The 14,619-nt window shown below is 36.7% G+C and overlaps 1 protein-coding gene across 1 annotated transcript in view; it reads left to right on the top strand.

Moving 5' to 3' along the window:
• The window catches only part of F8 (coagulation factor VIII), a 125,611-nt gene that overhangs the window by 49,183 nt on the left and 61,809 nt on the right, over positions 1-14,619 (top strand). Inside the window, exons 12-13 of the mRNA XM_082447897.1 lie at positions 862-1,012; positions 12,782-12,991. Of these exons, the coding sequence (XP_082304023.1) occupies positions 862-1,012; positions 12,782-12,991 (361 nt within the window). The remainder of the gene's footprint in view (positions 1-861; positions 1,013-12,781; positions 12,992-14,619) is intronic.

Below are 14,619 nucleotides of genomic sequence, written 5' to 3'. Positions count from 1 at the left end.
ACATTTTATGAACTTTAATGCAGGTAAAACACGTGGCACACAAACCCAGAGAGGCATCAGTTTGGCCAAGTATCTTTCCTAATTTTTCCTAATTATAGTTTTCCATCAGTTTTTGGAAGAGGACTGAAATGTACCTATATTCTCCAATCTCCTCCCCTCAGCATTTTCATTTCTGTAGTAATAGTTTACACAAAATGAACTTTATACATATTAGTGAAGTTTATACATTAACTCTTAGCGGATTCAATTAGCAAGTGACTAACTCGTGACTTCGGTTCATATACAAACAGCTCTTCCCCAAAAAACTTTCAACTTTGTAAACATAAAACTGAAAAGTGTTAGTGTTAGTAAACATTTTATGGTTCATCTTAGCTTTGTTATTTTACTTCTATTTTGTATTTTTAATTTTTCATAGACTGGTAGTCTTGTGGAAGGGCATTTGCTAGATGAAAGTTTAGGGAAGGCATTCACCTTACTTGATTTGACTAAATTGTTTAAGAAAGACATTGAATAATCACTTGGGTCTTTAAAGAGTGAAAATTCTCTAATCTGAACATGGAGAGAACGAGACTACAGACTCTACCAAAACAATCAGCCAGCATATAGCCTTGGGTCCAGAAGAAACTAAGTTTAATGGGTCCAGTCACCCTCTTGCCCTGAGGACACATTTGCTCTAAACATATACTCACTGCTCCCAGGCCCTGGGACATGCCACAATAGTGACCCTAGGGAGAAATGGCATTGAACCAGAGGATTGTAGATACATCATATGCATGCCATCACTTCCATCATAGACTGCTAATTTCTACCTGACAATACTAGTAGCATTTCTTTCTTCCTTTCATTGCATGTAATTAATAGATGATGTCAGACAAGAGAAATGTCATCCTGTTTTCTGTATTTGATGAGAATCAAAGCTGGTACCTCACAGAGAATATTCAGCGCTTCCTCCCCAATGCAGATGGAGTGCAGCCCCAGGATCCAGAGTTCCAAGTCTCCAACATCATGCACAGTAAGTAAAGCAGCACTTGAGTCCAGTGGGTAATGGATAAAGGGAAACCGAGGACACCAAATTGATGTGCACTTAATGCATTAATTTATATGCCACATAAGAGTCATATTTCCTTAAAAATTATTACATATGAACATATGCAATTTTATATAAATGCATAAATATGATCATATAATGCATATATTTTCTTTTAGAAGGCATCAAATATTCAGTGAAGTTTATTTTTAAAGGATAAATCAGACACACAGTTTTCATTTACCCAAACATACATAAGCCATCCTTAATATGAAATGTGCTCAATCAGTAAATTACACATGAAATACAAAGGGAATGCAATTTTACATATGTAAAAAAGTTGCCAGCTATAACAATTTAACAGTCAAATTAATCACGACATTGTACATTTAAAAAAACCCAACATCTTTTTTTGCAGCTTTATTGAGGTATAATTGACAAATAAAAATTGTATATATTTAAAGTGTACAACATGATCTTTTTGATATTTATTTGGCTTTCCCTTCCCTCTTATCTTCCCTCCTTCTTCCATATTATACCTTTCCACTAATCATTTTGTGTCCAGGTAGCCCATGTTAAAACATATTTTTCTATGATTATATAATAATATATAAACACATATATGTTGTATTAGTCTGCTAGGCTTGCCATAACAAAGTCCCAGAGACTGGGTGGCTTCAACAGTAGACATTTATTTCCTCACAATTCTAGAGGCCAGAAGTCCGAGATCAAGGTGTCAACAGGATTGGTTTCTTCTGAGGTCCCTCTCCTTGGATTATAGGTGGTCTTTCCTCTGTGTGTGCACATGTCTGTGTACAAATTTCCTCTTATAAGGACACGAATCATATAGGGTTAGGGCCTACTCTAATGACCCCATTTTAAAGAATTACCTGTCTAAAGACCCTATCTCTGAATGCAGTCACATTCTGAGGTACTAGGGGTTAGAACCTTCAACATATGAATTTGGGTGGGAGCACGTATGTGTATGTGTTTATATACACACACAAGTCAGAATGGTCAAAAATTTGATTAAAAATTTCAATCTCACTACAGAGAAATATAAAATAGAATACCACTGTGATAACAATTTATACCTGTCAGACTGGCAAAATTATAATATAATTATTACTAGTGGGCTTGTGAGTAAAAGAGTATTAGCATACAATGCTAGTGCATAACTAGCACAGTCTTTTTGAAACCAATCTGATTGAAACCGTTAAAATTAAAAATATATGCTTTTGCAGTTCTGGCTCTATTTAAGATGGAATCACCCTGTCTATCCTACTGAATGATAGTTAAGGATTGTTCCATACAAAATGCATGGAGCAGCTATCTGAGAACCCTGAAAAGCAGTTGGCAGCAGGTAAATTGGGGAAGGAAACTAGAAAGATTTAAAAGCATGCAGATTGGAAGTAAAGAAATAAAACTGAATATGACATGATTATCTACATAGAAAATCTCAAGATCACCACAAAAAAGCTCCTAGAACTAATAAGTGAGTTTAGTCTGATTGCAGAATACAAAGTTGACATACCAAAGTCAGTCATATCTCTATGTAGCAATAGCCAACTATTGGAAACTTAAATAATACCATTTATAATAGCTCAAAAAATGAAATACTTAGGCCTAAATCTAACAAAACATGCAGGATCTGTACACTGAAAATGACAAAACACTGATGAAAGGAATTTTAAAAGACCTAAATAAGTGGAGAGACATGCAACATTCATGGATTGGAAGACTCAATAGAGTGAAGATGTCAGCTATTCCCAAACTGATCTATAGATTTAATGCAATTCCTATTAAAATCCCAGGAGGATTTTTTTTGTTGGTAGGGAAAAGTATATTATAAAATTTATATGGAAAGCCAAAGGCATTAGAATAGCCAAAACAATTTTGAAAAAGAAAAATTGAGTTGGAGGACTCATATTACCTGATTTTAAGACTTACTATAAAGCTACAGTAACCAAGATAGCATTGTATTGACAAAGATGAATGACATAGAATATATAGTGCAGAAATAGACCCACACATATATGACTAATTGATTTTTGATGAAGATGGAAATGCAATTCAATGGAGAAAGAATAGTCTTTTCAACAAATAGTGTTGGAACAATTAGTCACCCATATACAAAAAGATGAACCTCAACCTAAATCTCACACTTAAAGATCAACTTAAAATGGATCATAGATCTAAATGTATAATGTAAGGGCTTCCCTGGTGGTGCAGTGGTTAAGAATCCGCCTGCCAACGCAGGGGACACGGGTTTGAGCCCCAGTCCGGGAAGATCCCACATGCTGTAGAGCAACTAAGCCCGTGCGCTACAACTACTGAGTCTGTGCTCTAGAGCCCGTGAGCCACAACTACTGAGCCCACGTGCCACAACTACTGAAACCCATGCACCTTGAGCCCATGCTCTGCAACAAGAGAAGCCACCGCAATGAGAAGCCCATGCACCGCAACGAAGAGTAGCCCCCGCTCGCCACAACTAGAGAAAGCCTGTGCACAGCAACAAAGACCCAACGCAGCCAAAAATAAATAAATAAATAAATTTATATTTAAAAATATAAATGTATAATGTAAAACGACAAAAAGTTTCAAAGGAAACATAGAAGGAAATTTTCATGACCTGGAGTTAGGCAAACGGTTCTGATAAATGACACCAAAATCAAAATTAATAGAAGGAAAAACTTGATAAGTTGGATTTCATCAAATGAAAAACTTTTGCTCTACACAGGATATTGTTAAAGAGAATGAAAAGACAAGCCACAGATTGGTAGAAAATATTTGCAAATCACATATCCATATGTAAACTCTCAGACTCAGCAGTAAGAAAACAAACAGATCCCTAAAAATGTACAAAAGATTTGAACAGACACATTACCAGAGAAGATATATGGAAGGCACATAAGCATATGAAAAAATACATCATTGGCCATTAAGGAAATGCATATTAAAACCATAGTGAGATACCACTACATGTCTATTTTAACAGCTAAAATAAAACAAAACGGACAATATTAAATATACTGACAAGAGTGCAGAGCAACAGGAACCCTCATGCATTGCTGGTGGGCATGTACAATGGTATAGTCACTCTGGAAGACAGTTTGGCAAATGCAAATCAAAACCACAATGAAATATCACCTCACACCTGTTGGAATGCCTATTATCAAAATCACAAAAGATAACAAGTGTTGGCAAGGATGTGCAGAATGGGAACCCTTGTATATTGTTGGTGGCTATGTAAGTTGGCACAGCCATTATGGAAAACAGTATGGAGGTTCCTCAAAAATGAAACATAGAACTACCATATGATCCAGCAATCCCACTCCTGGGTATTTACCCTAGAGAAATAAAAACTTAGGTTCACACAAAAACCTGTCCATGAATGTATACAGCAGCTCTATCCATAATTGCTAAAACTTGGAAATAATCAGAGAACCTGGAGCCAGCTCCAAATCCCTGAGCCTTGAGCCAGGGACTCTCTGCCAAGCAGCCCCAGGAAGGAAAGCCATATGAATAGAGGAGAACCCCCCCAAGGATGACTCTGCCAATCAGGAGGAGCCAATGCCCAGAGCCCCAGGCCAGAGCAAATCTGTGCAGAGACCCTGGGAGAATCTGTGCTAAGGACGAGATCCCATTAGACCATCTCTCTCTCTCTCTCTCTCTCTCTCTCTCTCTCTCTCTCTCTCTCTCTCTCTCTCTTTCTTTTGGCTGCGCCGCCTGGCATGCAGGATCTTAGTTCCCCTGAACAGAGATTGAACCTGTGCCCACTGCAGTGAAAGCACGGAGTCTTAACCACTGGACCACCAGGGAAGTCCTAGACCATCTCCCTCTTAAATGGGGAGTTTATCTTATCTACATGGGATTTATTTATACTAATTTGTGTTTCCTTTTTTTCTAAATTTTTAGTATTTTCTCCTTTATTTTTTGATCAATTAAGTGTTTTTAAATTCAGATTTTTCTTTACTATTTTGGGAGTTATGCACACGTCTTTTCCCATTGTGGGGGGAATACCTTTGAAATTTTACCCTTTATACACAGACTGTTGTTGTTTGTTTTGTTTTGTTTCCAGCATTATTAATATAAAATTGTATAAGTTTAAGGTGTATAACACCATAGTGTTAGCTAACACCTCCACCAGGTCACATAATTACCATTTCTTTTTTGTGGTGAGAACATTTCATATCTACTCTCTTAGCAAGTTTCAAGTATATAATACAGTATTATTAACAAAATCACCATGCTGATCCCCAGAACTTATTCCTCTTACATAGCTGGAAGTTTGTACCCTTTGACCAACGTCTATCCATTTCCCACACACACACCCCAGCCCCTCGTAACCACAATTCTACTCTCTGTTTCTATGAGTTCATATTTTTTAGATTCCACATATAAGTGGAATCATACAGTATTTCTCTTTCTCTGACTTATTTCACTGAGGATCACATTTCCCTGATGATTAGTGATGTTGAGCATCTTTTCATGTACCAGTTGACCATTTGTATGTCTTCTTTGGGAAAATGTCTATTCAGTTCCCCTGCCCATTTTTAAAATCAAATTGTTTTTGTTTGTTTTGTTATTAAGTTGTATGAGTTCTTTATATATTTTGGACATTAATCCCTTATCAGATACATGATTTGCAAATATTTTCTCCCATTCCATAGGTGGTTGCCTTTTCATTCTGTTGATCGTTTCTTTTGCTGTGCAGAAGATTTTTAGTTTGATGTAGTCCCACTTATTAATTTTTACTTTTGTTGCTTGTGCTTTAGGTGTCATATCCAAAAAATCATTGCAAAGACAAGTTTCCCTATGTTTTCTAGGAGTTTTACAATTTCAGGTCTTATGCTTGTCTTTAATCCACTTCAAGTTAATTTTTGTGTATCATGTAATGTAAAGGTCCAAATTCATTCTTCAGCATGTGGCTATTCAGTTTTCCCAGCACCATTTATTGAAGAGACTATCCTTTCCCCATTGAGTATTCTTGGCTCTCTTGTCATTTATCAGTTGGCCATATATGTGAGAGTTTACTTCTGGGCTCTCGATTCTTTTCCATTGATTTATGTGTCTATTTTTATGCAAGTGCCATACTATTTTAATCACTATATCTTTATAGTATAGTTTGAAATCAGGAAGTGTGAGGCCTCCAGCTTTATTCTTTCTCAGGATTGCTTTGGCTATTCAGGGTCTTTTGTGGTTCCATATGAATAGTCATATTTTCCATCAGCGTTTACCAAATAGTTCATTTTTCTGCTACTGTTTAGGGATGCTCCCTTTGTCATATATTAAATTTCCATTTATATCTGTGTCTGTTTCTGGACTCTATATTCTGATTGACATAATCATCTATACCTGCATTAAGACCATGCTTTTAATTACGATAGCTTTAAAATATCTTTTAACACTTTGTAGGGCAAGAAACTTTGATTCTCAATTAGTTGCACTAAGCTAGTGTCTGAGCATTGCTTAGTGGATTTGTGGGCCTCTACCTTGCAGAGTAAACAAATGTTTATTGAAGGGATGGACAGATAGATGTATGGAAGAGGCTTTCAGAAACAATTCTGTTTATAAGTTGAAATCTGTGTTACTTTTACTTACTTTTTATTTAGAAATAATTTCAAACGTTCAGAAATGCTGCAAGAATAGTAAAGTCCCATATACCCTTTATCCAGATTCACTCATTTTTAAGATTTTGCTATTTTTGCTTTATCATTCTCTCTTTCTTCTATATATACTTTTTTTTTCATTTTCACTTAATTTGTTTTATTGGGATAAAATATACATAACATAAAATTTACCATCTTAACCATTTTTAAGTGTTCAGTTCAATTCAGTGGCATTAAATATATTCGCATTGTTGTGCAACCATCCCTCTGCAGAACTTTTTCATCTTCTCAAACTGAAACTGTATATCTGTTAAACAGTGACTCCCTATTCCCCTTCCCCCCAGGCTCTGGTAACCACCATTCTGCTTTCTTTTTTTTTTTTTTTAATCAGTCATCAATTTTATACACATCAGTGTATACATGTCAATCCCAATCACCCAATTCAGCACACCACCATCCCCACCCCACTGCAGTTTTCCCCCCTTGGTGTCCATACATTTGTTCTCTACATCTGTGTCTCAACTTCTGCCCTGCAAACCGGTTCATCTGTACCATTTTTCTAGGTCATACATACATGTGTTAATATACGATATTTGTTTTTCTCTTTCTGACTTACTTCACTCTGTATGACAGCCTCTAGATCCGTCCACATCTCAACAAATGACTCAATTTCGTTCCTTTTTATGGCTGAGTAATATTCCATTGTATATATGTACCACAACTTCTTTATCCATTCGTCTGTCGATGGGCATTTAGGTTGCTTCCATAACCTGGCTATTGTAAATAGTGCTGCAATGAACATTGGGGTGCATGTGTCTTTTTGAATTACGGTTTTCTCTGGGTATATGCCCAGTAGTGGGATTGCTGGATCATACGGTAATTCTATTTTTAGTTTTTTAAGGGACCTCCATATTGTTCTCCATAGCGGCTGTATCAATTTACATTCCCACCAACAGTGCAAGAGGGTTCCCTTTTCTCCACACCCTCTCCAGCATTTGTTGTTTGTAGATTTTCTGATGATGCCCATTCTAACTGGTGTGAGGTGATACCTCATTGTAGTTTTGATTTGCATTTCTCTAATAATTAGTGATGTTGAGCATCTTTTCATGTGCTTCTTGGCCATCTGTATGTCTTCTTTGGAGAAATGTCTATTTAGGTCTTCTGCCCATTTTTGGATTGGGTTGTTTGTTTCTTTAATATTGAGCTGAATGAGCTGTTTATATATTTTGGAGATTAATCCTTTGTCTGTTGATTCATTTGCAAATATTTTCTCCCATTCTGAGGGTTGCCTTTTTGTCTTGTTTATGGTTTCCTTTGCTGTGCAAAAGCTTTGAAGTTTCATTAGGTCCCATTTGTTTATTTTTGTTTTTATTTCCATTACTCTAGGAGGTGGATCAAAAAAGATCTTGCTGTGATTTATGTCAAAGAGTGTTCTTCCTATGTTTTCCTCTAAGAGTTTTATGGTGTCCGGTCTTACATTTAGGTCTTGAATCCATTTTGAGTTTATTTTTCTGTATGGTGTTAGGGAGTATTCTAATTTCATTCTTTTACATGTAGCTGTCCAGTTTTCCCAGCACCACTTATTGAAGAGACTGTCTTTTCTCCATTGTATACCTTTGCCTCCTTTGTCATAGATTAGTTGACCATAGGTGCGTGGGTTAATCTCTGGGCTTTCTATCTTGTTCCATTGATCTATGTTTCTGTTTTTGTGCCAGTACCATATTGTCTTGATTACTGTAGCTTTGTACTATAGTCTGAAGTCAGGGAGTCTGATTCCTCCAGCTCCGTTTTTTTCCCTCAAGACTGCTTTGGCTATTCGGGGTCTTTTGTGTCTCCATACAAATTTTAAGATGCTTTGTTCTAGTTCTGTAAAAAATGCCATTGGTAATTTGATAGGGATTGCATTGAATCTGTAGATTGCTTTGGGTAGTAGAGTCATTTTCACAATATTGATTCTTCCAATCCAAGAACATGGTATATCTCTCCATCTGTTTGTATCATCGTTAATTTCTTTCATCAGTGTCTTACGGTTTTCTGCATACAGGTCTTTTGTCTCCCTAGGTAGGTTTATTCCTAGGTATTTTATTCTTTTTGTTGCAATGGTAAACGGGAGTGTTTCCATAATTTCTCTTTCAGATTTTTCATCATTAGTGTATAGGAATGCAAGAGATGTCTGTGCATTAATTTTGTATACTGCAACTTTACCAAATTCATTGATTAGCTCTAGTAGTTTTCTGGTGGCATTTTTAGGATTCTCTATGTATAGTATCATGTCATCTGCAAACAGTGACAGTTTTACTTCCTCTTTTCCAATTTGTATTCCTTTTATTTCTTTTTCTTCTCTGATTGCCGTGGCTAGGACTTCCAAAACTATGTTGAATAATAGTGGTGAGTGTGGACATCCTTGTCTCGTTCCTGATCCTAGAGGAAATGCTTTCAGTTTTTCACCATTGAGAATGATGTTTGCTGTGGGTTTGTTGTATATGGCCTTTATTATGTTGAGGTAGGTTCCCTCTATGCCCACTCTCTGGAGAGTTTTTATCATAAATGCGTGTTGAATATTGTCAAAAGCTTTTTCTGCATCTATTGAGATGATCATATGGTTTTTATTCTTCAATTTGTTAATATGGTGTATCACATTGATTGATTTGCATATATTGAAGAATCCTTGCATCCCTGGGATAAATCCCACTTGATCGTGGTGTATGATCCTTTTAATGTGTTGTTGGATTCTGTTTGCTAGTATTTTGTTGAGGATTTTTGCATCTATATTCATCAGTGATATTGGTCTGTAATTTTCTTTTTTTGTAGTATCTTTGTCTGGTTTTGGTATCAGGGTGATGGTGGCCTCATAGAATGAGTTTGGGAGTGTTCCTTCTTCTGCAGTTTTTTGGAAGAGCTTGAGAAGGATGGGTGTTAGCTCTTCTCTAAATGTTTGATAGAATTCACCTGTGAAGCCATCTGGTCCTGGACTTTTGTTTGTTGGAAGATTTTTAATCACAGTTTCAATTTCATTACTTGTGATTGGTCTGTTCATATTTTCTGTTTCTTCCTGGTTCAGTCTTGGAAGGTTATACCTTTCTAAGAATTTGTCCATTTCTTCCAGGTTGTCCATTTTATTGGCATAGAGTTGCTTGTAGTAGTCTCTTAGGATGCTTTGTATTTCTGCGGTGTCTGTTGTAACTTCTCCTTTTTCATTTCTAATTTTATTGATTTGAGTCCTCTCCGTCTTTTTCTTGATGAGTTTGGCTAATGGCTTATCAATTTTGTTTATCTTCTCAAAGAACCAGCTTTTAGTTTTATTGATCTTTGCTATTGTTTTCTTTGTTTCTATTTCATTTATTTCCGCTCTGATCTTTATGATTTCTTTCCTTCTGCTAACTTTGGGTTTTATTTGTTCTTCTTTCTCTAGTTCCTTTAGGTGTAAGGTTAGATTGTTTACTTGAGTTTTTTCTTGTTTCTTTAGGTAGGCTTGTATAGCTATAAACTTCCCTCTTAGAACTGCTTTTGCTGCATCCCATAGGTTTTGGATCGTCGTGTTTTCATTGTCATTTGTCTCTAGGTATTCTTTGATTTCCTCTTTGATTTCTTCAGTGATCTCTTGGTTATTTAGTAACGTATTGTTTAGCCTCCATGTGTTTGTGCTTTTCACGTTTTTTTCCCTGTAATTCATTTCTAATCTCATAGCGTTGTGGTCAGAAAAGATGCTTGATATGATTTCAGTTTTCTTAAATTTACTGAGGCTTGATTTGTGACCCGAGGTGTGATCTATCCTGGAGAATGTTCTGTGCACACTTGAGAAGAAAGTGTAATCTGCTGTTTTTGGATGGAATGTCCTATAAATATCAATTAAATCTATCTGGTCTGTTGTGTCATTTAAAGCTTCTGTTTCCTTATTTATTTTCATTTTGGATGATCTGTCCATTGGTGTAAGTGAGGTGTTAAAGTCCCCCACTATTATTGTGTTACTGTCGATTTCCTCTTTTATAGCTGTTAGCAGTTGCCTTATGTATTGAGGTGCTCCTATGTTGGGCGCATATATATTTATAATTGTTATATCTTCTTCTTGGATTGATCCCTGGATCATTATGTAGTGTCCTTCCTTGTCTCTTGTAACATTCTTTATTTTAAAGTCTATTTTATCTGATATGAGTATTGCTACTCCAGCTTTCTTTTGCTTTCCATTTGCATGGAATATCTTTTTCCATCCCCTCACTTTCAGTCTGTATGTGTCCCTAGGTCTGAAGTGGGTCTCTTGTAGACAGCATATATATGGGTCTTGTTTTTGTATCCATTCAGCAAGCCTGTGTCTTTTGGTTGGAGCATTTAATCCATTCACGTTTAAGGTAATTATCGATATGTATATTCCTATGACCATTTTCTTAATTGTTTTGGGTTTGTTTTTGTAGGTCCTTTTCTTCTCTTGTGTTTCCCACTTAGAGAAGTTCCTTTAGCATTTGTTGTAGAGCTGGTTTGGTGGTGCTGAATTCTCTTAGCTTTTGCTTGTCTGTAAAGCTTTTGATTTCTCCATCAAATCTAAATGAGATCCTTGCCGGGTAGAGTAATCTTGGTTGTAGGTTCTTCCCTTTCATCACTTTAAGTATATCATGCCACTCCCTTCTGGCTTGCAGAGTTTCTGCTGAGAAATCAGCTGTTAACCTTATGGGAGTTCCCTTGTATGTTATTTGTCATTTTTCCCTTGCTGCTTTCAATAATTTTTCTTTGTCTTTAATTTTTGCCAATTTGCCTACTATGTGTCTCAGCGTGTTTCTCCTTGGGTTCATCCTGTATGGGACTCTCTGCACTTCCTGGACTTGGGTGGCTATTTCCTTTCCCATGTTAGGGAAGTTTTCGACTATAATCTCTTCAAATATTTTCTCCGGTCCTTTCTCTCTTTCTTCTCCTTCTGGGACCCCTATAATGCAAATGTTGTTGCGTTTAATGTTATCCCAGAGGTCTCTTAGGCTGTCTTCATTTCTTTTCATTCTTTTTTCTTTATTCTGTTCCGCAGCAGTGAATTCCACCATTCTGCCTTCCAGGTCACTTATCTGTTCTTCTGCCTCAGTTATTCTGCTATTGATTCCTTCTAGTGTAGTTTCCCTTTCAGTTATTGTATTGTTCATCTCTGTTTGTTTGTTCTTTAATTCTTCTAGGTCTTTGTTAAACATTTCTTGCATCTTGTCGATCTTTGCCTCCGTTCTTATTCCGAGGTCCAGGATCATCTTCACTATCGTTATTCTGAATTCTTTTTCTGGAAGGTTGCCTATCTCCACTTCATTTAGTTGTTTTTCTGGGGTTTTATCTTGTTCCTTCATCTGGTATATAGCCCTCTGCCTTTTCTTCTTGTCTATCTTTCTGTGAATGTGGTTTTTGGTCCACAGGCTGCAGGATTGTAGTTTTTCTTGCTTCTGCTGTCTTCCCTCTATATATATACTTTTTTATTACTTATTTTCAACTTGAGAATAGGTTGTAGATATCATGCCCCTTTATCTCTTAATACTTCATTGTGTATTTCCTATGAATAAAGATATTTGCTTATATAATCAAAGTGGAGTTATGAAATCCAGAAAATTTAACATTGATAGAATACATTATCTAATACATTTATACAATAAGCTTACCTAATGGGTAGCCAATATTCCAGTTGTATCAATCAGTGCTGTCTTTTGTAGCATTTCCTCTCTCCGTTTCAGGGTCTAGTCATGGATCTAGTTGTCCTGCTTCTTTGAAATCTGTTTCCTTGAATTTGGAACACTAGCAGATACTAATTTTGATCACCAGATCGAGTTTTTTTTCTGTTTCTTTCCTCTGTGTAGTTATTATTTTTCTCCTTGCAACTAATAAGCAGTGTGTAGGGAGATACTTTGAAACCATGCAAATGTCCTGCTCCTCATCAAACTGCCACCCACCATAAAGCATCTAAATCCATCATTACTATGATGGTCTATGACTCTCCTCACTTTGAGATTGGAACTTAGCTGATCAAGTATTAACAATTCACTTTTTTGAAAGGTATAATGTTATTTCTTCTTGGGAATAAGGTAACGGGCATAACATATAATCATTTCTAATCAGATCATCACAATCCAAAATAATAAATGCAGATACTGCTAAAATCTTTTATTCTCCATTCTTTTTACAGGCATCAATGGCTATGTTTTTGATAGCTTGCAGCTGTCGGTTTGTTTGCATGAGGTGGCATACTGGTACATTCTAAGTATTGGAGCACAGACTGACTTCCTGTCTGTCTTCTTCTCTGGATATACCTTCAAACACAAAATGGTCTATGAAGACACACTTACCCTATTCCCCTTCTCAGGAGAAACTGTCTTCATGTCAATGGAAAACCCAGGTTAGTTATTTATATTATTCTTTTACTAACAGTGGTGTTTGCTTCACTAGCCATTCACATGTTCTTTTGCCCACTAGCTTACATTTGGGTAGATACTAAATGGTTCAAGTGATTTTGGTAATTACAAGGCATTTTAAAGACAACACCACATCAAGTATTTAAGTTAAAAGTCTTTGTTGTAAAAAGTGCTTTTACTTGCCATCGGCCAAAATTTTAAGTGTGTTTACTAAACTGTAATGGTGACTATACATTTATACATGCAGTTAACACACAGGGACTAAACATGTTTCTATGTGTGTTGTGAACATTGGTATTGCTGGGAAGTACATCGTAATTTCCTTTTGCACACATAACATCAAACCACTGTGAAGCCTTCTGGACGAATGTGGCTGTCAGCTTCTCGTCCTCTCTCTCCCTCCATAACTACTGCAAGGCTTTTGAGAGCACCAGCCCAGTGATCAGGAGGAACACAGACCTGGCCTAAATCTAACACAGATTGTTGCAGCTTAGTAACAAGTGCTCCTTGTCCCTCCCACCCCCATCATCTGCAGAGGGAAGTACATAAAACTACCTACAGATTGTAGTTATTCTCTTACACTTATGGCTTTTCTGGAGATAAATTCTCATGGGGAAATTTCTTGGGAATAAAAACCAATCTCATCATATAAAAATATAGATTCACCTTCATACCCAGAAACTTATCTTACTTCAAGAAATGCAGTTTTCTAAGAAGTGAGTGAAGAACCTGACAAAACTCCAGTAACACCTCTGAAAGTATCTTGTTTATTCGTGTTTATGTCTTTGTTATCTGTTTTCCAGCTAAGTTGTTAAGGTCTCTAAGGACAGGGACCTTGTTATCTTGCTCATCACTGAATCCCGAATGTTTACAGTGCCTGGCCTATAGTAGACGCTTAATAAACATTTTTTCGATGAATGAATGAATTAAATACCTGCAAAAATATTATAAAACAGTATGCATAATATGGTTGTAATTGTCTAAACCAAAGAAAGAAAGAAAGTGTGTGTGTGTGTGTCTGTGTGTAGGCAGAGAAAGATATTTAAAATATCAATATTTTGAGAAGCTTTTAAACTACTTTGGTGATCACTTAATTCTAAAGACAAATTAAAACTCTGCTTTATGTGTCTTGAGGGAAAAGTCTGATCCCTTTTATTTGTCCTTTTGTGTCTGGTTTATTTCACTTGGCATAATTTCCACTCAGCTTCACTCAGCCAGAGTCATCCACGTTGTGATATGTGTCAGTGCATCATTCTTTTTTTTTAATTTTATTTATTTATTTTTAAAAATTTATTTATTTTCGGCTGCATTGGGTCTTTCGTTGCTGCGTGTGGGCTTCCTCTAGTTGCGGCGAGCGGGGGCTACTCTTTGTTGTGGTGCGCGGGCTTCTCATTGCGGTGGCTTCTCTTGTTGCAGAGCACGGGCTCCAGGTGCGTGGGCTTCAGTAGTTGTGGCGCATGGGCTTAGTTGCTCCACGGCACGTGGGATCTTCCTGGACCAGGGCTCGAACCCGTGTCCCTGGCATTGGCAGGTAGATTCTTAACCACTGCACCACCAGGGAATTCCCTGTCAGTACATCATTCTTGCAGCTCACTTTACACCCTGCTTTAAC

The sequence above is a fragment of the Balaenoptera physalus genome (genome assembly GCF_965194825.1).
Source record: "Balaenoptera physalus genome assembly, chromosome: X".
Lineage (NCBI taxonomy): Eukaryota > Metazoa > Chordata > Mammalia > Artiodactyla > Balaenopteridae > Balaenoptera > Balaenoptera physalus.
Note: the sequence above shows the minus strand (reverse complement) of the source record. Positions and strands in the feature narration are given on the sequence as shown.